This window comes from Anomalospiza imberbis, chromosome 21 (assembly GCF_031753505.1).
Source record: "Anomalospiza imberbis isolate Cuckoo-Finch-1a 21T00152 chromosome 21, ASM3175350v1, whole genome shotgun sequence".
NCBI lineage: Eukaryota > Metazoa > Chordata > Aves > Passeriformes > Viduidae > Anomalospiza > Anomalospiza imberbis.
The window spans coordinates 419468-431272 of NC_089701.1; the positions used below are offsets into that span (position 1 = coordinate 419468).

Here is an 11805-nt window from a genome sequence, read left to right on the forward strand (position 1 = left end):
TGCACGAAAATCCTGTCAATGCACAGGATGTGTCATATGACAAGACCCTTTCTTTGGAAAGAACTCACAGCTGTAATAGCCATTACAACACATGCCCAACTCATAACAGTGTTTCTGGAGGAGAATGTGCAACTGGAGGAAAAATAAAGAGTTATACACATGAAAATCTGCTCAGGCAAACATGAAGAACTAATGCCCTGTCCAGTTCTACAAGGCCTTGTTTTGTGCTTTGCCTGTAAGGATCTGGTAAAGTATTCAGGCTCTTTGTGAAGCAGGCACCTCCTCAGGCTGCACCACGAGCAGAAGCCAGCACATCCTGTAGCAAGGGCAGTCCCACTAACACCCACACAGAGCTGCTGCAGTTGGCACATTTGGTGCTTTCCCAGGAGAGAAAGCACAGCTTCCCATCCCCATGCAAAATTGTCTCATTAGAACACAGGAATACACCTTCCCTTACATTTCCAAATGTATTAGGGCAGAAGAGTAAGAAAAACGAGGATTGACAAGGATTACGTAATTGTTACATTCCATCTCTTCAGGAACCTGAAGCTGCAGTTTCAGGCAGAGATTACCTTTTAAATAACCCTTTGATTATGGTACATGAATTAATGCCATGTTCCCATGTTACAAGTGTCACTCACTATTAATAGGAGGAACCTGTGAATGGTACATTTCTGCCATCTTCTCTTCCCTGATTATGCACAAGCAGTTTCAACTGCACAGCCCACTGAACCAACTGCTGAATTTCCAAACTGTCCTAAAATCTCCTTCAGCCAGATGATGGGACTAGACTTTCATTAGGCTTTGACAGAGTCAGGTTTAAATCCAGTATCTTTTTCCTCTTGCAAAAACAACATAACAGAGCAAAACCTGAGCTAAGTGTGATTCCACCGTGCCCATGACAGTGTTTGTTCAGGTGTAATAGCACTACAAAAACCCCTCCAGGAGCAGTTGTTGTGGCCCAGCAGGAGTGAGTGAGGCAGAGCAGGGCAGCGTGGTGGGCAGCGTGGTGGGCAGCTCACCTGAGATGGCGTACAGGTTGGAGTGCTGGTGCTCCAGGTCCAGGCGGGTGCTGTGACTCTTGCCCCGAAAGCTGGCTGGCAGAGTCAGCGAGATGTGCCTGAGGGAAAGGGAGGAAATGGCAAATGTTACTATGGGGCAGAAGATGCTGCTCCTGTCAGCTCACTCCAGCCCAACGACTCCAGTCAGGTTAAGCAGCAAACATCAGTTCTAATATTGCTTCCAAAACTGTCTAGCAGCTGTTCGGTGCAGCCCCCTCCACCCCTTGGAGGCCTGGGCACGGCCAACAACCAAGGACTGCACCAGTGGCCATCCAGCCCCAGCAGGACGTTCAGCCCCAGCCAGGCACAGCAGCTGCACCCAAGGCAGCACCCACAAGCAGCTGTGCCCCTTTAATTCAAATCTGATTCTTCCAATGCAGAGCCCTGGTCGGTGTGAATTCTAAGAAGATGTTATCATTCATCTTCTGGACTGCGGTGCCACACGTAAAAAAGATGCTTCCTCTTCACAGAGGGGCTCAGTGCAGCACGAGGCACAGGGAGCAGCTCCTGCCTCACCTGAGTGAGAGCTCCTGAATCTGGGCAGATGCTGAGCATTGCCCTCCTGCCAGGAGAACCCGGCAGCCTTTGGGTCCTCGTGGATGCCCCGTGTGTGAGACAGGGCCCCGTGTATTCTCCAGCAGTGCATCACACCCATGTCCTCAGCCAGCAGATTTTATCTAGCACACCAATCATCTGGAAGTTATCCGCCTTCAAAAACAGGGCATGTTTTGGGAAGAACAATGTATTTTTAGCCCTTGATGCAGATGATGGTGAACAGCACAGATAAAATAAGAAAAAGCAAACATCAGTCTGAGTTTGCTTGTGCTTTCCAAAGCTATTTTTAACCAAAAAAAGATGGTGTGAAAACATGTTTGAATTTGGCTATCAGTTTGCTGTTTAAAACACAATCCACATGAGAGTCTCTGGAGCAGAGGCATGTTTTTCATGAACACACTTTAAAAAAAGGAGACCACTGCCTGTGGGCATGACACGCTTCTCATTTGATTTTTAATAGAAGTATTCAAAAATATTTTCCAAGGCACCAAAGGCAGCCAGTAGAAAGACTGAATTTCTCTGCCCTCTATGGGGAACTGCTTTCCTCTCAGCAGAAATTGTTCTGGAGGTAAATAAACCAGGTCTACTTAAAAAGCCCATTTCTAAGGAGAGTATTTTTTAGAAGTTTGTACCAACTTGTGCTGCAGGAGAGGCCAACCCTTGGCTCCAGACAGCCCTTCAGCACAGCCCACGGCCACTCCAGGGAAATGACACACACCCTCAGCCAGAGGGCTGGAGGGACCATCCCACAGCTGGCTCAAGGTGGGCACTGCCCGAGTGCCACACTGCAGCCCTCGGCTCTAGCAGGCAGGCAGCAGCCTTCCAGCACTGCTCCAGCCACCTGCTTGCAGAAGGCTCTGCAGCACAGCCCCGTGAGCCAGGCGGGCAGGCAGCTCACGGAGGGCAGCTCAGGGAGAGAGGGTAGCTCATGGAGAGAGAGGGCAGTTCATGGAGAGAGAGGGCAGCTCATGGAGAGAGAGGGCAGTTCATGGAGAGAGAGGGCAGTTCATGGAGAGAGAGGGCAGCTCACGGAGGGCAGCTCAGGGAGAGCGGGCAGCTCAGGGAGAGAGGGGGCAGCTCAGGGAGAGGGGGCAGCTCATGGAGAGAGGGCAGCTCATGGAGAGAGAGGGCAGCTCATGGAGAGAGGGCAGCTCATGGAGAGAGGGCAGCTCAGGGAGAGAGGGCAGCTAATGGAGAGAGGGCAGCTCATGGAGAGAGGGCAGCTCAGGGAGAGGGGGCAGCTCAGGGAGAGAGGGCAGCTCAGGGAGAGAGGGCAGCTCAGGGAGAGAGGGCAGCTCAGGGAGAGAGAGGGCAGCTCAGGGAGAGCGGGCAGCCCTCGGGCCAGCTGGGCTCTGCAGGTGGGCACGTGCCAGGTGTGCCATGAGGACAGATTGCTCACCTCACTGACCACACACACCACACCGGGCCAGCCCTCGCTGCCCAGCTCCACGGGGATCCTGTCTGCTCTCCCTTCCACACGGATCGACCACATGAGGCCCGCTGTGGCAGGGGGTGGCAAAGGTGACGTGGAGGTGCACACCTGCAGCCCCACCCTCGGTGGGCAGCACTCCCACCACGGCTCATGCCCATCACTGGGCTCCTGATGGCGGCTGTAACAAGGGTGTGTGGGAATAATGGCCTGCCTGCCTGCTCCAGGGCCACTTGCTATCCCTGAGGCAGGACAATTGGGCATTCCATTACTCCAGCTGCTACAGACAGCCAGAGAGATGTCTCCAAGAAGAACATTAGCTGCACAAGACAGGGCAGTGACTGCTGGATGGAAATCAGCTCTCCCCTTCCCTCTTTCTTTTTATAAAAGATTGTAGGGAGGAACGGGAAACAAAGCCTAATTTATTTTAAATTAATGTAAACTTTGGCCAGGATCAATATAGCTTATACCTACAAACTTGATTGCATAATGCATTTTCCTTATGTGTTGTGAGAGCCAAATCATTTTGCATCGTAGAAGACAAAAAAAAAGAGGCTGCCATTGAAAAGCAAGAAAATCCCAATTACAAAGTCCCCAAGTTCCTAAACACATATCGTGAAAATATGTGCAGTTCTGTGGCATATGGCAAATCAATTACTAGTTTAAATTTTAAAACAAAAACATGGTAAATGTGTTGCACAAATAATCAAGAACAACGGTTTGGTTTAGATTACAGCGGCCACTAGAGTTTTGAATACAATTAATCATCATTCCAGGCACCAGGAAGCCATATTGACACTTATTCCTAATTTGAATATTTAATTAGGGTGAAGTTCTTCATCAAATTATCACAGAACTGGGAGGAAAGCCTAAAAGATTTAAACAATTACTACTTTAACCCTTACCCAACTGCTCACCTGTGAGCACAACAATCTCTTCCTTTTCTGCAAAGCTGGAATATGATCAGGCAATGTATGTAAAATGCACTACAAATATCCTGGAAAGGGGAACAGACACCCAGCATCCCAAAGGGCCTCTCTGGAGAGGCCAGGCTGGCACAGGCTCGTGCTTCTGACTGCTTGTGCTCCTTGACCTTTACCAGGGCAAAGCTTTTGGGCTATATCTCTATTTCAGCATCAAGTGTGGTTCCTTCCTGGGCTTTTTTGGTTTGGGGCTCGTTGTTGGTTTCGTTATTTTTAATTGAAGAGCCTGTCCAAACCAGGCTCTTGCTGCCCACAGCTGACCTGGCACAGCCACTTGCTCCTGCCTGGGAGGTTTCCCAGCCCTGGCCCTGCACCAGGAGCTCCTGGGATGGGGCTGGACCCCAATGCTGCTCCAGATCTGCTGTACCTCCAGCACCCCATGGGCATCCTGGCTCTGCACAGCCCTGCCTGAAATCGCTCAAACACCCCTTTATGTGCTGTATTAATCCATATAAGAAAATCTCTTTTAATGAGGAGTGATATACTTATGAACTCTCTAGAGTCATAATTAGAGCAAACTAATTGAAGTTGTGTTTTGACACACTTTCCAAATTCACGGGTACTGCATGACATATTCACAGCACTACTGCTGCACACCGTGGTGACAGCAAAATCATTAGGCTAATAACACTTATTTGCATTCTGATCATGCCAGCAGCGGCCGTTAAATGCTGCCTCAACCAGCACTCGTTTACTCAGAAAGTTTCCACTGAAAGATATTAACAGTAATTATTAGTACTTTAGTGAATCTCTGACGTTGAGGAATAGCAACTCACAAAGACTATCCCCATGCCAATTGTCTGCCTTCTGAACTGTCACCAGAAGCAGCTTTCCTCCTCCCCAAAGACAAGCAGTGAGGCAGTTTGGCGCAGCGGGAGGACGGACAGTCCTGGCAAGGCCAGGCCCAGGGCTCCAGCCTTTCCCTCCACAGCTGGAGTCAAACCCTGCTGCTCCAGCACTGCTCCAATACCAAACGTATTTCTCCCCAGCCTACGATCATTTCAAGACAATTCAGAGCAAGTTTAATCACTCTCTTCAGTTGCTCCTTTATTCAGCAAATCCATAGAACAAGTCAGCATGTGATGAGGAGATCCTTCACGTGCAGGCTGAGGGGATTTGAGGTCTGTGCACATTATGGCCACTTTTTGAACATTTTTGGAGAGAAACTCACATAAAACAGGCCCAGGAATGCCTGACAGTTCCAAACCTGTTATTAAGAACTGTCTGCAGGCAGGTGATGAACTGCTTTTGAAGTAAGGGGGCAAGTACTCATAAAACAGAACAGAGGACCACAAAGGGAAGTGCCAGATATCAAAGGATGCTTCATAAGTCATATAAAAATATCAACAATATACAGCAAAAGCCCAATGGTAAGTTGGGCTTTGGACCCAGCAGTGACAGACTGGGTGGTGCAAGTGTGACACCCAGAGCAGCATCTGAACCGTCAGGAAGCAAAGTTTGATTTTTTTCACGACAACATGCAGAACGCTGCTGCAGAATCTCAGGGAATAGCTTTCAAAAAAAAAAAAAAAAAAAAAAAAAAAAAAAAAAAAAAAACCACCAAAAAAAACCAATGATCACGCAAAGATCATTCCTCATGAAAAACTGAGAACAGAAAAATTAAATTTCACTGAAAACACACCTAAAATGAGTTAATATCAGGCTGCAGCTCTCAAGAAATGTAATCCAACATGGAAGCTTTGCTTATGGAGACTGGAAAAGGCACACTTCTGAGAAAGAAACTGCTGGGGTTGCACCGGAGGACTTGGCAACCACCCCCTGTAGCAGGAGGCATCTCCCAGGCAGCAGCCTGCAGCCGCTGCCACAGCAGGTACCTGTGGTTCCAGCAGTGGCGAGATCCCAGCTACAGCATTTCTTCACAGCCCTTAACTTTGACTGTGTTGGGGCACTGAGATGCCAGAACACCTACCTCATACTCCAAAGAACTGCAATGAAAACCTAAACTGTGAGGCAAGAATCACCTCGGGTAATGGACTTCATTCCAGACAATCTATTCTAATCGTGTAAACCAAATATTTAAATACTTTTTAAAACCTTCCTGACCCTTTCCCTAAAACAAGCAACATATGGGCTTTGCAAGCATTTCATCTCATTCCAAGCTACTAAAATATCCTGTTTCCTAAGAGTCAATGAGAACTGGGGGTGCCAGATTCGGATTTTATAAAAGCCCAATGGCAGGAGAGAATGAAAAGGAGAGTGAGCGATTCTTTCCACATTCAGATCTCCCCACTTGGCTTTCCCAGCTGCACGAAGGGAGGAGGGCAGCACACACCCCTTGCACTGGGGGTGCCTCTGGCAGCCCCTCCCCAGGTGCCTGCACCCCACGGGACACGATGCTGAGCCCCTCTCTCCAACAGCAGCAGCTGCTGGCTGTGCACAGCCCAGTGATGCTCACGAGGGCACGTGATCTGCTGCAGACCAGCAACCCCGAATGAAAGGCCTAATGCAGAATGAAGCTCCTGCAGCTTCCTCTACGTGGGGATTAATTCAGATCAGAGGACTTGAGTAACTAGGACAGAGCAGCTGCCGAACAATAGAAAAAACCCCAACAAGTTTAATTTACGCCGCTTGGAAGTCTGAGCTGCAGCCCATTAAATCCTTACAGGCAGAGGCTGCATCAAAGAGCTGAGACCTGGCACTGCAAGCATGAAGTGCTTATGAAGTGGCTGTCTCAGCTGAGCAGCGCCGTGTCTCGGGAGGCTGCGGCGGCAAGCACGCGGCTTCCACATCCTTCACGAGCTGCTCTCCAGAGTCAGGAGTTTTCAGATAATGAAGCAGTAGGGAAAAATTGCCAAACAGCAGAAATACTCCAGAAAGATAAATTACACATGGTGTAAGCTTCCTGGGTTAGGATTTTAAATTCTGTCCAATTAATCAGCACAGTGCAGCCCAGGCTCCCGGGCCAGACGCAAAGCCCCGCTCAGAGAGAGCTCCTTGTGGGGACGGCGTGGCTGCCCAGGCAGACCCACTGCCCCGGAGTGCTGCAGGCACAGCCCGGCCACAGGGACATCCACGCCTCCCCTGCAAAACCTGTTAAACAAATATCCCACATAAAGACTCATTTGGGAAGAGCACACTGTCAGCACTTTGCCAGTAATAAATAATGGCAGTCCAAACACTTTACTAAAAGCAATAAACTCAAGAAGTGTTTTGGAAAATGGTGAAAGTGATTGATTTAAAGGAAATATCTGAACACAACCACATGCATTTCAGGGTGAAAGCACAGATTACAAATCAGCAGTGGCAGAGATCATATTAAATAGCAGACAACACACAAGTTTTAGGGAAAAAAAAGCTCAGTTTCCCTGCAGGGCTTATTTAACAACCCAGAGCACAGCTTCTCCAAATGGATACCTCCGGTTTGGACTTAACAACCCTATGCTATGCCCCAAAGAAAACATGCCTCCAGAAATACTGCTATAGCAGGAAGAGGACTCTCTATAAAGAAAAATGGCTCTAAGATTGAAGCCTCTTCACTCAGAGCACTCCACAAATTTTTCAGTGCATTCTCAAAATCGGCCAAATCCATCAGGCTCCTTCTAATTACAGTTCATGGCTTTCCTTCTCGGCTGCTGCAAGAGACTCTTGTGACTGGAAACCAACCGTACTGTTTAAACATTTTTTCCTAATCATCATTTTCTACCACTAAAACATACTGGACTGTGACCAATTTTTGCACGTCTTCATCCAGCTGGACGCAAGCCACATGGTCAGTGCTGTTTCATAACAAATCCTTTATGGGAACCAGACTCTGGAGAAACATGTGCCAGCCCCACTCACCCACCCAAACCATCATGTTCAGATCTGCACAGCCTATACACAGCATGGGCATTTCATCCTTACATTTCATTTCTTAGCACCCTCACCAGAAAGGATCCATGGAAACACTCCCTCCAGGCTCCAACTTACTGTTTCAGCCTCACAGTGTTTTTAATCCATCGCTGCTGAGATGTGACCTCAGCCCTTATGACATCCTTGGCTTCTGGGAAGTATGTAATTTAAAAACTAGGAATATTGTGCTGTGTTTCATGATGCAAGTGATTTGAGCATTCAAGCCACATAGTATTTTCAAAATATAATAATTAGTAACTACTTTTTTACTTGCTTTTATAGGTATTTTCCAATGCAAATGATTCGACAATTAGTGTCAAGTCAGAAGGTGGTTTTACTTTTGAGCTCTCCTGTTGAAACAGTTTAAAAAATACAATTCCATCAAGAAAGCAACACTCTGCATAAAGGATACCACTGGCAACATTTCTCAGAACTGTTTCCAGTCATACCAGCAATATCCATCCCTAAGTACTCCGTACGTGGCAGCATTTAGTTCAGATGAGGGATTTAAGGCAGACCCCCACCGGGAGGCATTCTGCCCCTCACATCACCACAGTGGCTGCCCTGTGCAATGGCAGCTTTCTCAGGATTTGGCTTCTCTCTACACCAGAGCAGAACAGCACTGAAGCCTTGGAACCTTTTCCCTTACAGATGCTTCATAAAAATCTATTTTAAATGACTTAAATAAATTATTATAGCTATTTCTAAATAATAAGGTAGCTACTTAAAAAATAGGAAAGGCAGAAGGCTTCCCTTCCATTACCACACTGCAGAGTCAGGCTGGTGCATCCCAGCCCCAGCTTGGGTCTCCACACCGGCTTGTTGGTGTTGCTTTATGACCTGCCTCGATTGCACATCATCAGCCTGCAGCAGAAAGCCACAGACTGATCCCTTCCCAAGCTTACACCACCAATTTCAAACCCTGTTAATAAATCAATTTGAAAAATCAGACTTCTCTGCCTAACAAAGAAATTCCTACATTCCTCAACATGAAACTCCACCGGGAGCAGACAATAGGAACAAATTGTTTCCTTTTCCTAAGGAGGGGCCAGCTTAACTAGTGAAAAGGTAACTGGGAGCTCAGAAGGAAAATTCACACATCTTGCTCTTATTCCAGGTGTTTACGTAGAGCAACTGCTATCTGTGTATCAAAGCCAGAGCTGCACTTCCCTGGTGCAGTGCTCTGCCAGGGCAGTGCTCAGAGCCCTGAGCACTTGGTAGCACAAACCGACCTGCTCCAAGCAGGGAGGGAGGCAGGACCCACAGCTGCCAGGGCTGAGCTGCAGCAAAACCAAGCTGTTTCTGTTGAGTTTCAGCTGCACAGGTCGGGCTAGAGCCCCAGCACGGCAGCTACAGGCTGGCCCCGGGTCTGGCGTGGCGCAGCCGCTCTGCAGCCGCTCTGCAGGGCCCGGCCCAGGACGGGCAGCACCAGGGACAGGAGCACACGCCACTCTGTCCTGGCCATCGTGCCAGGCTGGGGCACAGAGGCACCAGCACCTCCCTGGGACTGGCTGGCACGGGGCCCTGTGGCCACGCAGGAGCTGCTGTGGGACCAGGCAGGGTGGGACAGAGCACCTGCTGCCAGACATCCTGGGAAGGCAGCTGGAGGAGCTCTGCCCTTCTGAACCTGCACACCGACTGCTGCACTAACACAGCACAGGAATGTAAGTGGATTGCAGCCAGATCTTCCCTCTCCAGGTAAATCATGAACCTGCTGGATGACAGCCTCGCAAACCAAGCGACTGAACAGTTCCAGGGTCAGAGCAAATCTACGTTCCCAAAAACTCACATCAACAAGTGAAAGTTGTGACTCAATCCCGGTCTCTCCAAGAGGAAGATTAAATGCCTGTGACACATCATCTGCAATCAGAGTGCTCCTCTCCCCAAAGTATCCATCACAGATTGATAACATCCACACAAAAAGTTAAGTGCAATTATGTCTGTCACTGTAAAACACACTTCGACAGCACTGACTGACATCCTGCTTGCAGCTGACAAACTCTGAGCGGGCTGCTTGAGTGACAGTGGTTCTCAAGCTGCACCTTGAGAAGGGATGCCGAACGTGCTCCCAAGCCACAGAAGCCAGCTGGACTCATGGAGCACCACAGCGGGATGGAGCCACCACACAGGCAGCTGCAAGGCAGAGCGGCTCTGCGTGTACTCACAGCAGTCAGGGACTTGCTCCCAAAACGCTGGAACCAGACTCCAAGAGGAGAACGTCACCCACAAATCCAACAGAGCCCGAGGCAAGGCAGAGCTGAGCCCTGAGACCCTGCTCAAACGAACTGGCAATCGTGGATGCACGGGCTGGGTGAAGCAGAGTGTGCCAAAGGTCAGATGAGGTACCTGTAACACCACCTCCTCTGGCAGAGGATTACCTCCCTGCTCCCCACAATGATGCTGCCATGCTGCACAAGCCTCGTGCACAGAGCAGAGGTACCGAGAGAAGTTACATCAAGCTCCCTCACATAACTCCAGTCTACAAAAGCCATCCTTCAGCAGCAGGATGGCAACCTGCAAGAGCATTTCTTCAGACTGCCGTTAGTGCCAAGAAGCTGTTCCAAGAGTTGGAGAGAAAAGGCAGTAAAGCAGCTTGATGACCTGCACAATGGCACAGCCATGCTCCACGGCACAGCATGCCACCCTCACCGGGACGTGCCAGGGCTGCTGTTGGAGGCCACTAAGCCAGATGCCTGTAGAAGAAAACATGAAGGAGAAGAAATGGCTGAAAAACACCATATGAAGTCCTGAACAGCTATCAAACAAAGCCTCGCCTTGTGCAGCCCTGACTGTGAGCCATAAGCCTGTGACATGAGTGGCAGAAGCAGCACTGCTGATGTGCACCAACCCGTGGGGGTCACACCTCTGATACATGACAACTCTGTGATGGGCCACCATCCACTGCCATCAGCACCTTACACCACAGAGCAGAGGGGCTAGTGCAGAAAAAAATATATCCCACAGTAAAAAGTCCTTCCATTTTAGGTTAAGTTGTACATAGGGGGTTAGTTTATATCCAGGGTTAGCAATTGTTCTGAAGGCCCCTCTTGATTCAGAATTATTCTATAATGCAGACACAACTGAAGAGAGCAGCTGAGATACCTGACTAGCCCAACAGCAGACTCTCCACAGTGCTCTGTGCAGCACTGCTCACCAATGCTCCCTCATTGCTGAGGCAGCTTCAGAACAACCACTGCTAGTCCTGTCAGGATATATCCACATGGAATAAAACTGCAAACTGGCTGCCAGTGTAACCTCCTCTCCCTATGGTGACATGAAAATAAGAGATCACTTGTGACTACAATCTTTCACAAACACTGTGCTGAGTAACTCACCACATTGCTGACAGTGTTAGAAGAGGCCTTCAAGTTGTCTGTGTTCCCTGTAATAATTAAATATTTGCAGGATGCACCTTTATATACATTTCTATTTCTTAAAAAATATATTGGATAATAAATAACCAGAGTAAAAAAACAGACATGAAAGATGCTTTGAATGATCAGGCTGGTGGTATAAAAGTTACCTGTAAATCACACATGGGGTGTGAGAGTGGAGCTGGCTACAGACAGGTGGGTTTTACTACAAGGCATTAATGTAACATTCAATTATTCCACTGCATACTGGCTGGTTTAACTCAGCCAAATTAGAATACATTTTATATTGACTATTTTGACATTTGCTTTATTTGGCAAGTAAAACAAAACTGATCCAATTTCCTTGCAGCCATTGTAAACCATAAACTGCACAACAAGAGGTTATAAAATATATAAGCCTTGTAAACACTTCTTTTCAGACTGTCACTGATGCTTTGAGCTCTAATTTTGGCCCTGTTCCCAACAGCTCTGACGCTGCTCTGCAGCCTTCCCTGGTCAGCTATAAAGTGACCCTTGCACATTCAGTGATTAAGCACTGCCGTTGACATTCT

General features: G+C 48.4%; 1 protein-coding gene across 7 annotated transcripts in view; it reads right to left on the reverse strand.

Annotated features, from left to right (window-relative positions):
- The window catches only part of MVB12B (multivesicular body subunit 12B), a 54427-nt gene that overhangs the window by 23065 nt on the left and 19557 nt on the right, over positions 1 to 11805 (reverse strand). For all 7 annotated transcript variants that reach the window (XM_068210869.1, XM_068210873.1, XM_068210871.1 and 4 more), the window contains one exon: positions 1023 to 1120. In XM_068210869.1, the coding sequence (XP_068066970.1) occupies positions 1023 to 1120 (98 nt within the window). The remainder of the gene's footprint in view (positions 1 to 1022; positions 1121 to 11805) is intronic.